Source organism: Mobula birostris, chromosome 5, assembly GCF_030028105.1.
Source record: "Mobula birostris isolate sMobBir1 chromosome 5, sMobBir1.hap1, whole genome shotgun sequence".
In the NCBI taxonomy this organism is placed as follows: Eukaryota; Metazoa; Chordata; class Chondrichthyes; order Myliobatiformes; family Myliobatidae; genus Mobula; species Mobula birostris.
The window spans coordinates 194,853,451-194,869,909 of NC_092374.1; the positions used below are offsets into that span (position 1 = coordinate 194,853,451).

General features: G+C 46.3%; 1 protein-coding gene across 1 annotated transcript in view; it reads right to left on the reverse strand.

Annotated features, from left to right (window-relative positions):
- The window catches only part of LOC140197419 (allograft inflammatory factor 1-like), a 30,419-nt gene extending 20,735 nt beyond the window's left edge, over window positions 1-9,684 (reverse strand). Inside the window, exon 1 of the mRNA XM_072257378.1 lies at window positions 9,569-9,684. Within this exon, the coding sequence (XP_072113479.1) occupies window positions 9,569-9,581 (13 nt within the window). The 5' untranslated portion in view covers window positions 9,582-9,684. The remainder of the gene's footprint in view (window positions 1-9,568) is intronic.
- Between the last annotated feature and the right edge of the window lie 6,775 nt (window positions 9,685-16,459).

Here is a 16,459-nt window from a genome sequence, read left to right on the forward strand (position 1 = left end):
CATGCTGTCCATACGCATCATTTTGTCACATCAGTGCATCGAGGTAGTACAAGTGAAAAGCAATGATAGAATGCAGAATAACGGTGTTACAATTACAGAGAATGTGTGGTGCAGGTCCAAGGGTCTTGATGGGGTAGACTGTGAGGTCAAGAGGTCCATTCGGTGTTCTTATAACAGTGGGGTAGAAACTGTCCTTGACCCTGGTGGTACATGCTTTCAGTTTTTTTGTGTCTTCTGCCCAGTGGGAGAGCGGAGAGGAGAGAATGTCTGGGGTGGTGGGGTCTTTGATCATGCTGGCTGCTATCCCAAGGCAGTGAGAAGAGTTGATAGACCCCACACAGAGAAACCAGCCTGTCTTTATTAGGCAGGCTGGTTTCCTGTAATATGCTGAGCTGTGTCCACAAATATCTGCAGTTTCTTCCAGTGAAGGGCATAGCTGCCGTTATACCAAGCTGTGATGCACAGGGATTTCTGTGAAGGAAGTATTTTCTGTTTCTGTTTTTAACAAATTTCCCATTTTGTCTTGCAGAGTCAGCTTAGCCCGCTGTCCCGCTGTCTGATCTCTATGTCTCTGCTCTTTGGAAATAGCACTTTGTTAGACCGATTTAACCTGTAAGCAGTACTGTACCTGGACTGGGACGTCTTCCAGGAGCTCAGCAGGTCAGACAACATGTATGGAGAGGAATAAACAGATGACATTTTGAGCCAAGACCCTTCGGTGGGGCTGGAAAGGAAGGGGGAGGATGCCAGAATAAAAAGAAGGGGAGAGGGGGAGCAGTACAAACTGTCAGGGGATAGGTACGGCCAGGTGAGCGGGGTGGGTGGGGGAGGGTTGAAGAAGTCAGGATCTGCGAGGTGATAGGTGGAAGAGGCAAAGGGCTGAAGAAGGAGGAATCTGATAGGAGAGGAGAGTGGCCCATGGGAGAAAGGGAAGGAGGAGGAGCAGCAGAGGCAGGTGAGGGGAACCAGAATAGGGATTGGAGAAAGAAAGAAGGGGATTGGGGGAATGAGTTATAGTAGTCATAGTCATAGTCATACTTTATTGATCCTTGGGGAGATTGGTTTTAGTTACAGTTGCACCATAAATAATTAAATAGTAATATATAAATTATGCCAGGAAGTAAGTCCAGGACCAGCCTATTGGCTCAGGGTTTCTGACCCTCCAAGGGAGGAGTTGTAAAGGTTGATGGCCACAGGCAGGAATGACTTCCTATGATGCTCAGTGCTGCATCTCGGTGGAATGAGTCTGTGACTGAATGTACTCCTGTGCCCAACCAGTACATTATGTAGTGGATGGGAGACATTGTCCAAGATGGCATGCAACTTGGACAGCATCCTCTTTTCAGACACCACCGTGAGAGAGTCCAGTTCCATCCCCACAACATCACTGGCCTTACGAATGAGTTTGTTGATTCTGTTGGTGTCTGCTACCCTCAGCCTGCTGCCCCAGCACACAGCAGTAAACATGATCGTACTGGCGACCACAGACCTGTAGAACATCCTCAGCATCGTCCGGCAGATGTTAAAGAACCTCAGTCTCCTCAGGAAATAGAGACGGCTCTGACCCTTCTTGTAGACAGCCTCAGTGTTCTTTGACCAGTCCAGTTTATTGTCAATTCGTATCCCCAGGTATTTGTAATCCTCCACCATGTCCACACTGACCCCCTGGATGGAAACAGGGGTCACCGGTACCTCCGCTCTCCTCAGGTCTACCACCAGCTCCTTAGTCTTTTTCACACTGGGAGTTACTTGGAGTTAGAGAAATTGATGTCTAAGCCCACTTATCCCTGTCCATAGATGTTGCCTGGCCTGTTGAGTTCCTCCAGCATTTTATGTATGTATCTCAGCCTTTCCAAAAACTGCAGAGTTTCTTGTGTTTTGGATGTGTTCCAGTGAGCATTAGGATATGGTTGGAATCAGCAGCAAACACTCAGTCAATATTAGTCAGCTGTGGGGCTTGAACTAACTGCCCCGACCAAGAGGTTTTGGTATCAATATGTCTCTGACTTCATGTTGGGGTTTTTGGGATGTTGAGAGGAAACAGAGGGCTTGGGACTTTTACAGGGAGTTTGATTTAGATCTGTTATCATGGACTGTTGACTACAGGGCTTGTCTGAAACTCAGGGAAGTGCAGGGAGAACACAATGGAGCTGCTGTAAACACATAAGAGGAAAATTAACCTTTCTTGAAAGAGTGCAGGATACTACTGCAAGGGTAGAAAGGCCCTGATGGAAGTTATAAACAGACCTCCGAACAGTGGTAAGGATGTGGTCTACGAGGGGAGATAGAAAATGCGTGTCAAAATGGCAATGTTATGATAGTCATGGGTGATTTCAGTATGCAGGTAGATTGGGAAAATCAGGTTGGTGTACATAGAATAGTGCAGCACAGGAACAGGCCATTTGCCCCACAATGTTGTGCTGAATCATCTAAAAAGCAAATCAAAAACACCCAAACACTAATCCCTGTCATCTATCTATATCCCTGCATCTTCCTTATATCATGTGCCTATCCAAATATCTCTTAAATGCCTCTGATGTATTTGCTTCTGCAAGATACCAGGCATCCCGGTTGGCACTGGATACTAAGAAGGGGAATTTATAAAATTCCTATGAGATGGTTTTGTAGGGCAGCTTGCAGTGGAACTCATGACGGGATCAGCTATTCTGGATTGGGTGTTGTCCAATGAACTGAAATTGATCAGCGAGCTTAAGGTAAAGGAACCCTTAGGAGCCACTGATCATAATATTATTGAAGGTAAAGTCAGATGTATGAGTATTACAGTGGAATAAATGGAATTACAGAGGCTTGAGAGAAGAGCTGGCCAAAATTGATTGGAAAGGAACACTATCAGGGACAATAGCAATGGGTTGAGTTTCTGCAAGAAATTTGGATGGCACAGGGTAGATGCATCCCAAAGAAGAAGTATTTTAAAGGCAGGATGACACGATGGCTGCAGACAAGAGAAGTCAATGCCAACATAAAGTCCAAAGAGAGGGCATATAACAGGGCAAAAATTAGCGAGAGGTTGATACCAAAAGTTTTATCAGATATATAAACTGTAAAAGAGAGGCAGGAGTAGTTATGGACCACTGGAAAATGCTGCTGGAGAGGTAGTAATGGGGGCAAGGAAATGACAGACAAATGGATTAAGTATTTTGCACCAGTCTTCACTGTGGAAAACACTAGCAGTATGCTGGAAGTTCGAGAGTGTGGGAGGCAGAAATGAGTGAAGTTGCCATTACTAGGGAGAAGGTGCTTTGGAAACGGAAAGGTTTGAAGGTGGGTAAATCAGCTGGACAAGATGGTACATACCCCAGGGATCTGAAAGAGGTGGCTGAAGAAGTTGTGGCTTAAGTAATGCCCTTTCAAAAATCAATGGGTTCTGGCATGGTTCCAGAGGACTGGAAAATTGCAGATGTCACTCCACTCTTCAAGAAGGGAGAGAGGCAGAACAAAGGAAAGTATAGGTCAGTTAGTCTGACCTTAGTGGTTGGGAAAACATTGGAGTTGATTGTTACAGTTTTGGGGTACCTGGAGGCACGTGGTAAATAGCATGGTTTCTTAAAGTAGGATAGACAAAAGAGAATCAGTGGATGTTGTGTACTTGGATTTCAGAAGGCCTTTGACAAGGTGCCACACATGAGCCTGCTTAACAAGTTAAGAGCCCATGGTATAACAGGAAAAATACTAGCATGGACAGAGCATTGGCTGATTGGCAGGAGGCAAAGCGTGGGAATAAAGGGAGCACTTTCCGGCTGGCTGCCGGTGACTAGTGGTGTTCCACAGGGGTCTGTGTTGGGACCGATTCTTTTTACGTTATATGTTAATGAATTGGATGATGGAATTGATGGTCTTGTGGCCAAGTTTGCAGATGATATGAAGATGAGTGGATGGCAGGAAGTTTTGAGGAAGCAGAGAGACTGCAAAAGGAATTAGACAAATTAGGAGAATGGATAAAGAAGTGGTAGATGGAATACAGAGTCAGAAAACATATCGTCATGCACTTTGGTAGAAGAAATGAAAGGGTTGACTATTTTCTAAATGGAGAGAAAATTAAAAAATCTGAGGTGCAAAGGGACTTAGGAGACCTTGCGCTCGATTCTGTAAAAGTTAATTTGCAGGCTGAATCAGTGGTGAGGAAAGCAAATACAATGTTAGCACTCATTTCGAGAGAACTATAAAGGAAGGATGAGGCTTTATAAGACACTGGTGAGGCCTCATGGACTTAGCTGAGAAACAATGTGCTGACATTAGAGAGGGTTCAAAGGAGGTTCACAGAAATGATTCTGAGATTGAGAGACTTATCATATGAGGAGCGTTTGATGACTTTGGGCCTATACTCACTGGAATTCAGAAGAATTGAGGGGGGGAACCTTATTGAAACCTATCGAATGTTGAAGGGCCTCGATAGATTGGATGTGCAGAGGGTGTTTCCTATGGTGGGGGGGTTTAAGACTAGAGGGTGCAGCCTCAGAATAGAGGAACATCCTCTAGGCAGAGGGATTTCTTTAGCCAGAGAGTGGTGAATCTGTGGAATTTGCTGCCACAGCCAGCTGTGGAAGTCAGGCCATTTTGTATATTTAAGGCAAAGGTTGATAATGATGAACCAATTCCAACAACATTTTACAAATGATACACACTGTTATTATGTTGGTGGGGATATTAATGAATTAACCCATAGGACATTAAGACAAAGGAGCAGAATTATACCATTCAGCCCATCAAGTCTGCTCCTCCAGTTGATAATGACTGATTTATTTTCCCTCTCAACCCATTCTCCAGCCTTCTCCCTGTAACCTTTGACACCCTTAAGAATCAAGAACCTATCAACCTTTGCTTCAAATATCCCCAATGACTTCGCCTCTGTAACTGTCCATGGAAATAACTTCCACAGGTGCACCCCCCCCGGCTAAAGAAATTCTTCCCATCTCTGTTCTAAAGGGACATTCTTGTATTCTAAGTTGGTACTCTCTGGTCCTGCACTCTCCCAGTACTAGAAACATCTTCTCCATGTCCACTCTATCTAGGCCCTTCAATTTTGCAATGAGTTTCCCCTTTATTCTTCTAACCTCCAATGAGTACAGGCCCAGAGTTATCAAGTGCTCTTCATATGTTAACATTTTCATTCCTGGAATAGTTCTGATAAATTCATTTTGGTGCACTCTAATGCCTTCCTTATATGTGTGGCCCAAAACCGCTGACAATACTCCATATGTCTTCTAACCAATGCCTAGCCAATTAGGTTTAATCAAGTAATCTGCAATATCCTGGATGATCTTGACATTCCTGAAGATGCTTGGGATAGAGATTATCAAACAATTGTAACCATTTTCTCTTGCCAGAAGCAGAAATGATTCTATCCATGGCCCCTTAACTTCCCAACCCTGCTTTCTTTCCAAGGCTTCTCTTTATCTTGTTCTTCATTGAGAGAAAACCCTGGGCTTAATTGACTACTGCTAAGAAATAGGAGGGGGTGGCCACTTGGCCCATCCATCCTAACTTGCACTGATGGAAATCGTGGCTTGATCTGACCTAGGCCTGAGGCCTACCTTCCCATCTGAATATAACCCTCATCTTTTCTTAACAACAAACATCTGCTCACTTCTGCCTTGAATATCTTGCCCCACCTCTACTGCTCTGTGGGTGAAGAACTGCAAAGATCTGTAATACCCCCTCCCCACCAAAGAAGACATCCTTATTTATTTCCATCTGAACGAAAGCCCCTATGTCCAGACACCCCCAATAGGGCATTCATTTTCTCAACCCCCATCCTCATAAAGATAATCTCTTCTTCCAGACTGAAAACAGTAGGAGTAAGCTACTACTGACGAAGGGTTTCGGCCTGAAATGTCGACCAATCTTTTCCACGGATGCTGCCCGACCTGCTGAGTTCCTCCAGCGTGTTGTGAGTAGGAGTAAGCTGATCATTACCCCTCATCAGACCACCCTAGTGTATTTACTCTGAACAGTTTCCAATGCAAGAGTACCCTTTCTAAATATGAAGACCAAAATTTTCCTCTGACGTGGTTTCTCCTCCAACTAAAATAAGATTTTCCTATTTTTAGACCAGCCCTAAGACCATAAGACACAGGAGCTTAATTAATATCCCTCTCAAACTCATTCTCCTGCTTTCTCATTCCCTTTAATGCACCAACTAATCAGGAACCTATCAACTTCTGCTTTAAATGTACCCAGTGACTTGGCCTCCACAGCCGTCTGTGGCAATGAATTCCACAGATTTGCCACTCTGGGTAAAGAAGTTTTCCCGATAAAGTCTACGTTGACGTGGATCCCTGCAACTGCTGCCTTTGAAGGGTCGATGCTTAGCCAGAAGCAGCCATGTCAGGACAGTAAAATCAAGACTGAACGTGCGGAATCTCTGAGCACCTCAGGGATCCTGCACCATCCAAATTCATTTTTACAGCTGGAATGAGTCAAGGAACTTGATATCATCCAAGCTGGAGTCACTTGTTGAGTTTGGAATCCGGTCAGAAAATATTCAGCAGGTTAGGCAGTATCTGTGGGCCAAGAAACGATTAACATTTCACATCCAAGACCCTTGTTTGGAACTGGAAAGCAGGTAGATTTTCATTGGAGGGAGGGGATGTGTGGAAGAAAAGGACGTGTCTGAGATTGGACGGATTGAAATGATTAGTGGGGAGAGTTATCAGCTCATTAAGCTGCGGGCTGAAAAACCTCTAACAGACCTCGGCAGGTCAGGCAGTATCTATGGAAACATAGAGACTTAGAAAATAGGTGCAGGAGTAGGCCATTCGGCCCTTTGAGCCTGCACCGCCATTCAGTATGATCATGGCTGATCATCCAACTCAGAACCCTGTAACCTGCCTTCTCTCCATACCTCCGATCCCTTTAGCCACAAGGGCCATATCTAGTTCGCTCTTAAATATAGCCAATGAACTGGCCTCAACAGTGAATAAACAGTTGCTGTTTTGGGTCAAAACCCTTCATGAGGGCTGGAAAGGAAGGGGGCAGAAGCTTATCATATTCGTTCTTCTCCAGTCCACTTATAACTTCCTGGCTTCTCGCATCATCCCCATTCACCCATCTTCCCCCTCACCTGGTCCCATTTATCTCCTGCCAGTTTGTCCACCTCTCCTTCTCCCCAGCTTCTTATTCTTGCCTCTTCCTTCTTCCTTTCCCAGTCCTGATCTCGACTTGAAATGTTGACCGTGTACTTTCCCTCCCGAGATGTTGCCGAACCTGCTGAGTTCCCCCAGCATTTGCGTGTGTAGACAGAGAATTTGAAAGCTTTGAGACGTTGGAAGGCTGTAGCAAAATTGTATTTACTTCCCAAAGTTGCCAGTGTTGACTTGGGTCCAATGAAAATAATTGGTCAATTCAAAAAAACTAGGCAATGTCTAAAAAAATTAGACAACGTCCTTCAAAAAAATTAGACAATGTGGCAAAATATTTGCACGCAGCATCTGACCATGCATAGACAGGACGCTCTATTTTCAATGTAACTGTTTTATAATTACATTTCTATTTCTCTTTGTTGGGTCCACTAAGATTAAACAGGATTAGAAAGTCTCAAACTCAGCTAAATCTCCATTATGTCATCAAAGCAGTCCTGCCATTGGGCTGGGGTGTTTCTTTGTCCCAGGGCATAGTTGTCCCTGGTAAAGCTGGCACTTGCTGCTTACTGAGTGACTCAGTGGTATGGTGGGTAGAGCCGCTGCTTCAGGGCGCCAGGGAACCCGGTTCGAACCTGGCCTCTGATGTTGTCTCTGTGCGATGCTCGAACAGGCTCCCTGTGACCTTCCCACCCCCAGTGGTTCCTGAAGACGTGGGCGGGCAGGTTAATCGGCTGTGATAAATTACCCCTGGTGTTGGAGAGTGGTAGAGAGGATGGGGATGTGGGAAGAACAGATTACAGGGGAAATTAGGGGGGTAATGCAATAGTAAGCCAGCATAGACTCAGTGGTAGGAGTGGCCTCTTTCTCTATTCTTAGGAAATGGGGTATGAATTATACCATAGTCATAGTAATGATGCACCACAGCATAGAAACAGGCCCCTTGGCCCACCTAGTCTGTGCCGAACTAATATTCTGCCTACTCCCATCGACCTGCACCATAGCCCTCCATACCCCTCCCATCCATGTACCTATCCAAACTTCTCTCAAGCATTGAAACCAAGCTTGCGTGCACCACTTGAGTTGGCAGCCTGCTCCACACTCGAGCCCGCATTGTATATAATGTATATCCAGGTGCTTCAGGTAAATTGCGGTGTGTCTGAATCAGCTCTGACCTTATTACACATTAGTAAAAGCCAAAGCCAAAACTGAGTTTATTGCCACATACGCAAGGACAAGTGGGTCCGGCTGCTTTGAAGAATGACCTAGCAGCAGAACGTGAGGGGGCACTGTAGCCACCCGTAGCGTTTAGCGATGGCAGTGCCTGCAATCACTGATCGGGGTTCAATTCCGGTCACTGTTTCTAAGGAGTTTGCATGCTCTCCCCACGACCGCCTGGGTTTCCTCTGGGTGCTCCGGTGTCCCCCCATGTGACCAGGACGTACAGTTAGTATGAGGGTTAGTAAGCAGTGGGCGTGCAGGAGCTGGGAGTGTGTGGGCTGACCCCCACCCAGCACAATCCTGGCTGATTTGATTTGATGTGCAAAGACTCACTCCACTGCACGCCTCGATTTACGTGTGACAGATTAAGCTAGTTTTTATCTTCATCGTAGGCACATAGCTTCATGGAAGCAGTACTCGCAAGATAAAGAATTATATACCACGCAGCTTCGATTTCAGAATTGACGTTTGGATAGGTACTCGGATGGGAGGGAGGGGTATGGAGGGCTTCGGTCAATGGGACTAGGCAGAATAGTAGTTTGGCACAGACTAGATGGGCCAAATGGCCTGTTTCTTTCTGTAGTGCACCACTATAACCAAAAGAAAGTCCATGTTAGTGCAATGTGATCGGACTGCTGATAGCTTTGCTGAACTGTAGTGGTGTTTAGGGTTTTGCGGGAAGGTTCAGGAATCGATTGGCTTGAGGGAAGTAGCTGAAAGTGATCTGCACCGTAGCTGATGTGGGATATGGGCTGGTGGGTGTATGGAATGAGCCGACAAAGGAAAGTGGTGCATTTCCAATGTTTCTATGATACATGGACAGGGTCTAGAGCAGGGCTTCCCAACCAATATCATTAGGCAAGGGGTACTTGGACCCCAGGAATCCCTGTCGAGACGGACATAGGCCAAATAAGATTAACTTAGACAGTCATCTAGATCATTGGGCCGAAGCATCCAGTTCTGTTCAGTGTTACTCTACGAATCTGTGAAATACTCTGTGTGCGTGTTCGGAGAGGCACAGAGTTTTGGTCCATCAACGCTTCATCAGAAAGTCTGAAGCCCTGTGCAATGTTACACCCTGCAGTGTTAACAGAACCACAGGCATCAGCCCAGACCAGTGACCAGAACTTCCCTTACAAGAGAGAATGCCAGAAAGCGATGGGACCGTCCCTGAGTTATGGCAGAAAAGTTTGCTCAAAGAGGATAGAGACAGGAATCCACACAAGAACAATCCCACAGGAGTTTCTTACCTTGAGGATTCATCAACAAGCTGTGATATTCTTCTCTCTTCTTCCTCTCCCCCTCCTTCCCTCTCTCTCCCTCTCTCTCTCTCTCCCCAAAGAGTGTCTGACTTTTTAATGACTGTCAGGAAACACCAAGAGTACAGAAATAGTTGAACTTCCTGCTGGTGATGTGATGTCACTGCTAGATGCTTACATTTCACTTTTCTCACTTGCCTTTTGAAGGCGAGTGTTCCTCTCTGAATTTAGCCAAGGCCATTTGCGAAAACAAATTAAAAAAAAAACAAGCTGCCTTGAGATTCCACAGAAATCGTAGGGCCTGGTCTGATCCAGAAACTGTAGTAGAAGGGGTGGTGGTGCCGGGGTGAAAGAACGAAACTTGGGGGAGTGTATTTTCAGTAGGTCAGGTCAGGGGTGTTTGGATTCACACATTCCTTGCTGGGTTAGAAGGTCTGATTGCAAAGTCCCACTAGGTCAGCATTTCATTGCCTTTGTGTTTTTGAACCCAGGGCACTGCTTCTGTTTTCAGACTGGCAGAGAGGATCCATAAGACCATAAGACATGGGAACAGAATTAGGCCATTCAGCCCATCAGATCTGTTCTACCATTAGACCATGGCTGATTTATTATTCCCTCTGAATGCCATTATCCTGTCTTCATATAATCTTTGACACCCTCACTAATCAAGAACCTATCTTCCTCCACTTTAAATATACCCAATTGCTTGCCCTCCACAGCCCTGTATGGCAACGAATTCCACAGATTCTCCATCCCTTGGCTGAAGAAATCACTCTTCATGTCTATTCTAAAGGACGTCCTTCTATTCTGAGGCTTTGTCCTCTGATTCTAGACTCTCTCACTATTGGAAACATCCTCTTCATTAACACTATCCAGGTCTTTCAATATTTGGCAGATTTCAATGAGATTCTCTTCTCATCCTTCTAAGTTCTGGAAATTACAGGCCCAGGGCCACACTCTTCATATGTTAACTGATTCAGTCCCAGAATCATTTTAGTAAACCTCCTCTGGACCCTCTCCAATGTCAGGTCACCCTTTCTTAGATCAGAGGCCCAAAACAGCTCAGAATACGCCAAGTGCGACCAGTGTGACCAATACTCTATAAAGCCTCATCATTACATCCTTGCGTTTATACTTTAGGCCTCTCGAAATGAATTCTCCAATTGCATTTGCTTGTCTGACTACAGACTCAACCTGCAAGTTAACTTTTAGGGAATCCTGCCCGGGACTCCCAAGCCCCTTTGCACCTCTGATTTTTCAATGTTCTCTCCATTTAGGAAATAGTTGATGCTTTTATCCCTTCTATCAAATGTGCACAACCATACACTTCCCTGCACTATATTCCACCTGTCACATCTTTGCTCATTCTCCCAACCAACTGCAGGCTACCTGCTTCCTCAGCACCGCCTGCCCCTCCACGTATCTTTGTCTCATCCCTCAACACGGCTACACAGCCCCCAAATCCACCCTCCAGATCATCAACATAAAATGTGAAAAGTAGCGGACCCAACACTGACCCCATCATCAGTCGCGAGCAGCGGAGCAGAAGGGGCCCCCTTCATTCCTCCGTCTCCGCCGCATCTGCTCTCAGGATGAGGCTTTTCATTCTAGGACGAGGGAGTAGTCTTCATTTTTTAAAGAAAGGGGCTTCCCTTCCTCCACTATCAACTCTGCTCTTAAACGCATCTCCCCCATTTCACGTACATCTGCTCTCACTCCATCCTCCCGCCACCCCACTAGGAATAGGGTTCCCCTGGTCCTCACCTACCACCCCACCAGCCTTCGGGTCCAACATATTATTCTCCGTAACTTCCGCCACCTCCAACGGGATCCCACCACTAAGCACATCTTTCCCTCCCCACCCCTCTCTGCTTTCTGCAGGGATCGCTCCCTATGCAACTCCCTTGTCCATTCGTCCCCCCCATCCCTCCCCACTGATCTCCCTCCTGGCACTTATCCGTGTAAGCGGAACAAGTGCTACACATGCCCTTACACTTCCTCCCTTACCACCATTCAGGGCCCCAAACAGTCCTTCCAGGTGAGGCAACACTTCACCTGTGAGTCGACTGGGGTGATATACTGCGTCCGGTGCTCCCGATGTGGCCTTTTATATATTGGCGAGACCCGACGCAGACTGGGAGACCGCTTTGCTGAACATCTATGCTCTGTCCGCCAGAGAAAGCAGGATCTCCCAGTGGCCACACATTTTAATTCCACATCCCATTCCCATTCTGACATGTCTATCCACGGCCTCCTCTACTGTAAAGATGAAGCCACACTCAGGTTGGAGGAACAACACCTTATATTCCGTCTGGGTAGCCTCCAACCTGATGGCATGAACATCGACTTCTCTAACTTCCGCTAAGGCCCCACCTGCCCCTCGTACCCCATCTGTTACTTATTTTTATGCACACATTCTTTCTCTCACTCTCCTTTTTGTCCCTCTGAATATACCTCTTGCCCATCCTCTGGGTGCCCCCCCCCTTGTCTTTCTTCCCGGACCTCCTGTCCCATGATCCTCTCGTATCCCCTTTTGCCAATCACCTGTCCAGCTCTTGGCTCCATCCCTCCCCCTTCTGTCTTCTCCTATCATTTTGGATCTCCCCCTCCCCCTCCAACTTTCAAATCTCTTACTCACTCTTCCTTCAGTTAGTCCTGACGAAGGGTCTCGGCCTGAAACGTCGACTGTACCTCTTCCTACAGATGCTGCCTGGCCTGCTGCGTTCACCAGCAACTTTGATGTGTGTTGCTTGATTTCCAGCATCTGCAGAATTCCTGTTGTTTGAGACCCCCTTCATTCCCACTCTCTGCCTTCTGCTAGTCAGATTCCAATGGCTCACACGTCGGAGGGGTGTCAGAGAATGGCCCACCGCCCTCCCTCAGCATTCCGCTCCCTACAGCTGCTGACCAGTGATGCTGGAGTTTGTCGGCCTGTGTTATGGAGGAGATCGTAATGGCAAAGTAAAGGATGCCGCTGGATTCAGGGGCTATGGGGTGTTCTGGGGCTGCGGAATGACAGAGCTCTCCTGGGAAGTGTGCTTGATGTCAGATGCTGGGAGGTTGTGGAAGGTCTTCTCTCCATCCATGATACTTTTAACTCCAGGGTTAAAACATTTTCCCCTTGAGCATTTGGCTTTCCATTGGATGCTCTGGTCTCCTTTACCTCCCACGTTTCAAAGACGTATGGGATAACAGGTTAATTGGACACATGGGTGTAATTGGTGGAAGGGCCTGTTACATACTGTATCTCTAAGTAAAATAAATCTTTGAAAGGACAAGGGTATTGAGGGCTTAGCACAGTGGAGATGATCATCTATGATAGTATTGATTGAGGCTTGACGGGCTGAGTGGCCTACTCCTGTTCCTATATTTCATATCCTTATTGCTGCAAGTGTCCAGTGTCCCGACCATGTCCCAACCATCAATGGCTAATCTCCACAAACATCAACAAATTTCCCAGTGCATACTCCACCACTGGTGTTCACGCCCGCTGAATTATTGCTGCAAAGACCTCCGTGCCTTCCCCTAAAAAAGATCATAGACAAAGGCCCAAGTTACCCCAAACATCCAAACACAATCAGGGCTCTCTCACCCCCTCCCCATACCACCCGTACGACAGTGAGATATAGGAGCGTAAGTAGGCTATTCAGCCCATTGAGCCTGCTCTGCCATTCCATCATGGCTGATTTATTATCCCACTCAATTCCTTCTCCTGCCTTCTCCCCATAACATAGATACATAGAAATTTACAGCACATTACAGGCCCTTCGGCCCACAATGTTGTGCTGACGATGTAACCTACTATAGAAACTGCCCGGAATTTCCCCAGCACATAGCCCTCTATTTTTCTAAACTCCATGTACCTTTCTAAGAGTCTCTTAAGAGACCCTATTGTACCCATCTCCACTAGCAACGCTGGCAGTGCATTCCATCACCCACCACTCTCTGTGTGGAAAACTTGCCTCTGACATCCCCCTTGTACCTACTTCCAAGCACTTTAAAACTGTGCCCTCTCATGTTAGCCAGTTCAACCCTGGGAAAAAGCCTCTGGCTATCCACAACGATCAATGCTTCTCATCATCTCATACACCTCTGTCAGGTCACCTCTCATCCTCCGTCACTCCAAGGAGAAAAGGCCGAGTTCACTCAACCGATTCTCATAAGGCATGCTCCCCATTCCAGGCAACATCCTTGTAGATCTTCAATGCCTTAACCAATCAAGAACCTATCAACCTCTGCTTTGAATATATCGATGACTTGGCCTCCACAGCCATCTGTGGCAATGAATTCCCCAGATTCACCACTCTTTAGCTAAAGAAAATCCTCCTGGCTTCTGTTTTAAAGGGTCATCCTTCTGTTCTCTTGTCTTAGACTCCTCCTGTACAGGAAACATCTCCAAATCCACTCTACCTATACCTTTCAATATTCGATAGGATTCAATGGATCCCCTGTCGTTCTTCTGAACGCCAGTGAGTACAGGCCCAGAGTTATCAAATGCCCCACATAGGTTACCGTTTTCATTCACTGCATCGTTCTCGTGAACCTCCTCTGGACCCTTTCCGACGCTTCATCGAAATTCTGGACATCGGATCTACATCATCAGCTCCATCACACTTCACCCACTCGTTGGAGCTGAGACCAGGAACCCACCCATTTGCTCCCAAGACTTTCAGTAAGGGGTTTGAGTGGTGGGGTGGGGATTAATGGGGAGGGCAGGATGGAGAGGGAAAGTTTCAATTAATTGGCGCTTCTTCTTGACCCTTGTAAAACTTGTCAATGTTATCACCATTGCCACTAATTTCCACCGTCAAGTTCAACTGAACCATTGCTGACATCCTCTCCCTTTTCAAGGTCTTTTTTTCTTCATGTCTGTAGACAAACTGATCACTGACATTAACTACAAACCTCCCTGGCTCCCACAACTACCTGGACTATACCTTCCCACCCTGTCTTTTGTAAGGATGCCAGCTCTTTCTCTGCTCTCTGTTCTAGACATCTGAGAGTTCCTCCTTTTGCAGGACGTGTTATTTCCCTTTCACTTGGAGTTGATGGAGGCCTTGCTCACATTTCCCCTGTCTCTTGGACTTCTGCTTCTCCCAACTCCACCGTTCTCCCAGCAGGCTCCGTCTGGACCTCATCCTTCTCCCCTTAGTGGTCTATTGGTCACCTTTTGAATACTGTCTCCCACTTCCCTGTCCCTTTATACTAGCTGTCTTGACTCTCCATTCTCACGAAGCAGTGTTTCAACCCGAAACACTGACAGTTCCTCATCCCCACCACCCACAGAGATGCAGCTTGACCTGCTGAGTTCCCTCCAACAGATCGCCTGTTGCTACAGCTTCCATCGGCAGCCTCTTGCGTTTGACCTTGGTCTTAACCTCCACCTTTAGGCTGCACCTTAAACCCGGTCACTACCTCTTCAGTTCTGGCTACCAGATTAGAGAAAGGATTTGGGAAGCTTCAGGGAGGAGCTGAGGAGATTTTATTTATTTTTATTTAGAGATATAGCACGGTTACATACCTCTTCTAACCCAACAAACTTTTACTGCTAAATTACACTCAGGTGACAAGTTAACCTTCCGAACTGTACAGCTTTGGAAAGTGGGAGGAACTTGGAGCACCAGGAGGCAACTCACACAGTCACAAGGAGAATGTGCAAACTCTTTACTGACAGCAGTGAAATGAACTCAAGCTGCTAGCTTTGTAAATAGATATAAGCAATATTCTATCTAGGCCTTTCAATGTGTGATAGGCTTCAGTGAGATTCCACCCCCCCCCCGCCAATTCTTTGAGGAGCCATCAAACACTCCTCATACATTAACCCGTTCATTCCTGGAATCCTTCTCGTGAACCTCCTCAGGACTCTCTCTAATGCTAGCACATCTTTTCTTGGATAAGGGACCCAAAATTGTAAACAATACTCCAAGTGCAGTCTGACCAATGCCTTAAAAAGCCTCAGTATTACATAATTGCTTTTATACTTGAGTCCTCTTGAAAAGAATTCTCACATTGCATTTGCCTTCCTTACCACTGACTAAAACTACAAGTTTTAGGGAATCTTGCATGAGGATTCCCAAGCCCTTTTACGCCTTTGATTTTTGAATCTTCTCCCCATTTAGAAAGCTGTCTGTACCTTTATTCTTTCTACCAAATTACACTTCCCTCCACTATATTCGATTTGCCACTTCCTTGCCCATTCTCCTAATCTGTCTAACTCCTTCTGCAGGCTCCCTACTTCTTCAATTGGCCCTCCACAATCTTGGCCACAAAGCCATCAATTCTGTCATCTAATAGAAGCTGTCCTAACACTGACCTCTGCAAAAAGCCACTAGTCATCAGCAGCCAATCAGTAAAGGCGCAATTTATTCCGACTCTTTGCCTCCTGCAAAGGAGCTGTGGCGTGTGGCCAAGTGGTTAGGGCGTTGGGCTCACGACCCGAAGGTTGTGGGTTCGAGTCTCGGCCAAGGCAGCATTGTGTCTTTGAGCAAGGTGCTTAACCACACACTGTTCCAGTCCACCCAGCTGAAAATGGGTACTGGCAAATGCTGGGGGTTAACCTCGTGGAGGAGTCTTGTACTCTCAGTTGCTTCACGCCACAGAAACTGGCATAAGTACCCCCCTGATGGGCCACAAAGACTTGGGATGGACTTTGACTTTGCCTCCTGCAAGTCAGCCAATCTTCTATTCATGTATCTTTCCTGTAATACTATGGGCCAATCTTCTTAAGAGCCTTATATGTGGCACCTTCTGAAAATCCAAGTATGTAATCTCCACTGACTCATTCTCCTTTTATTTCCTCCGGTCCGATATCCATTCTCCTCTCTCTTTTACTCTGTGTATATCTGAAGACACAGTTTGTATCTTGTTTTATATTTTTGGTTA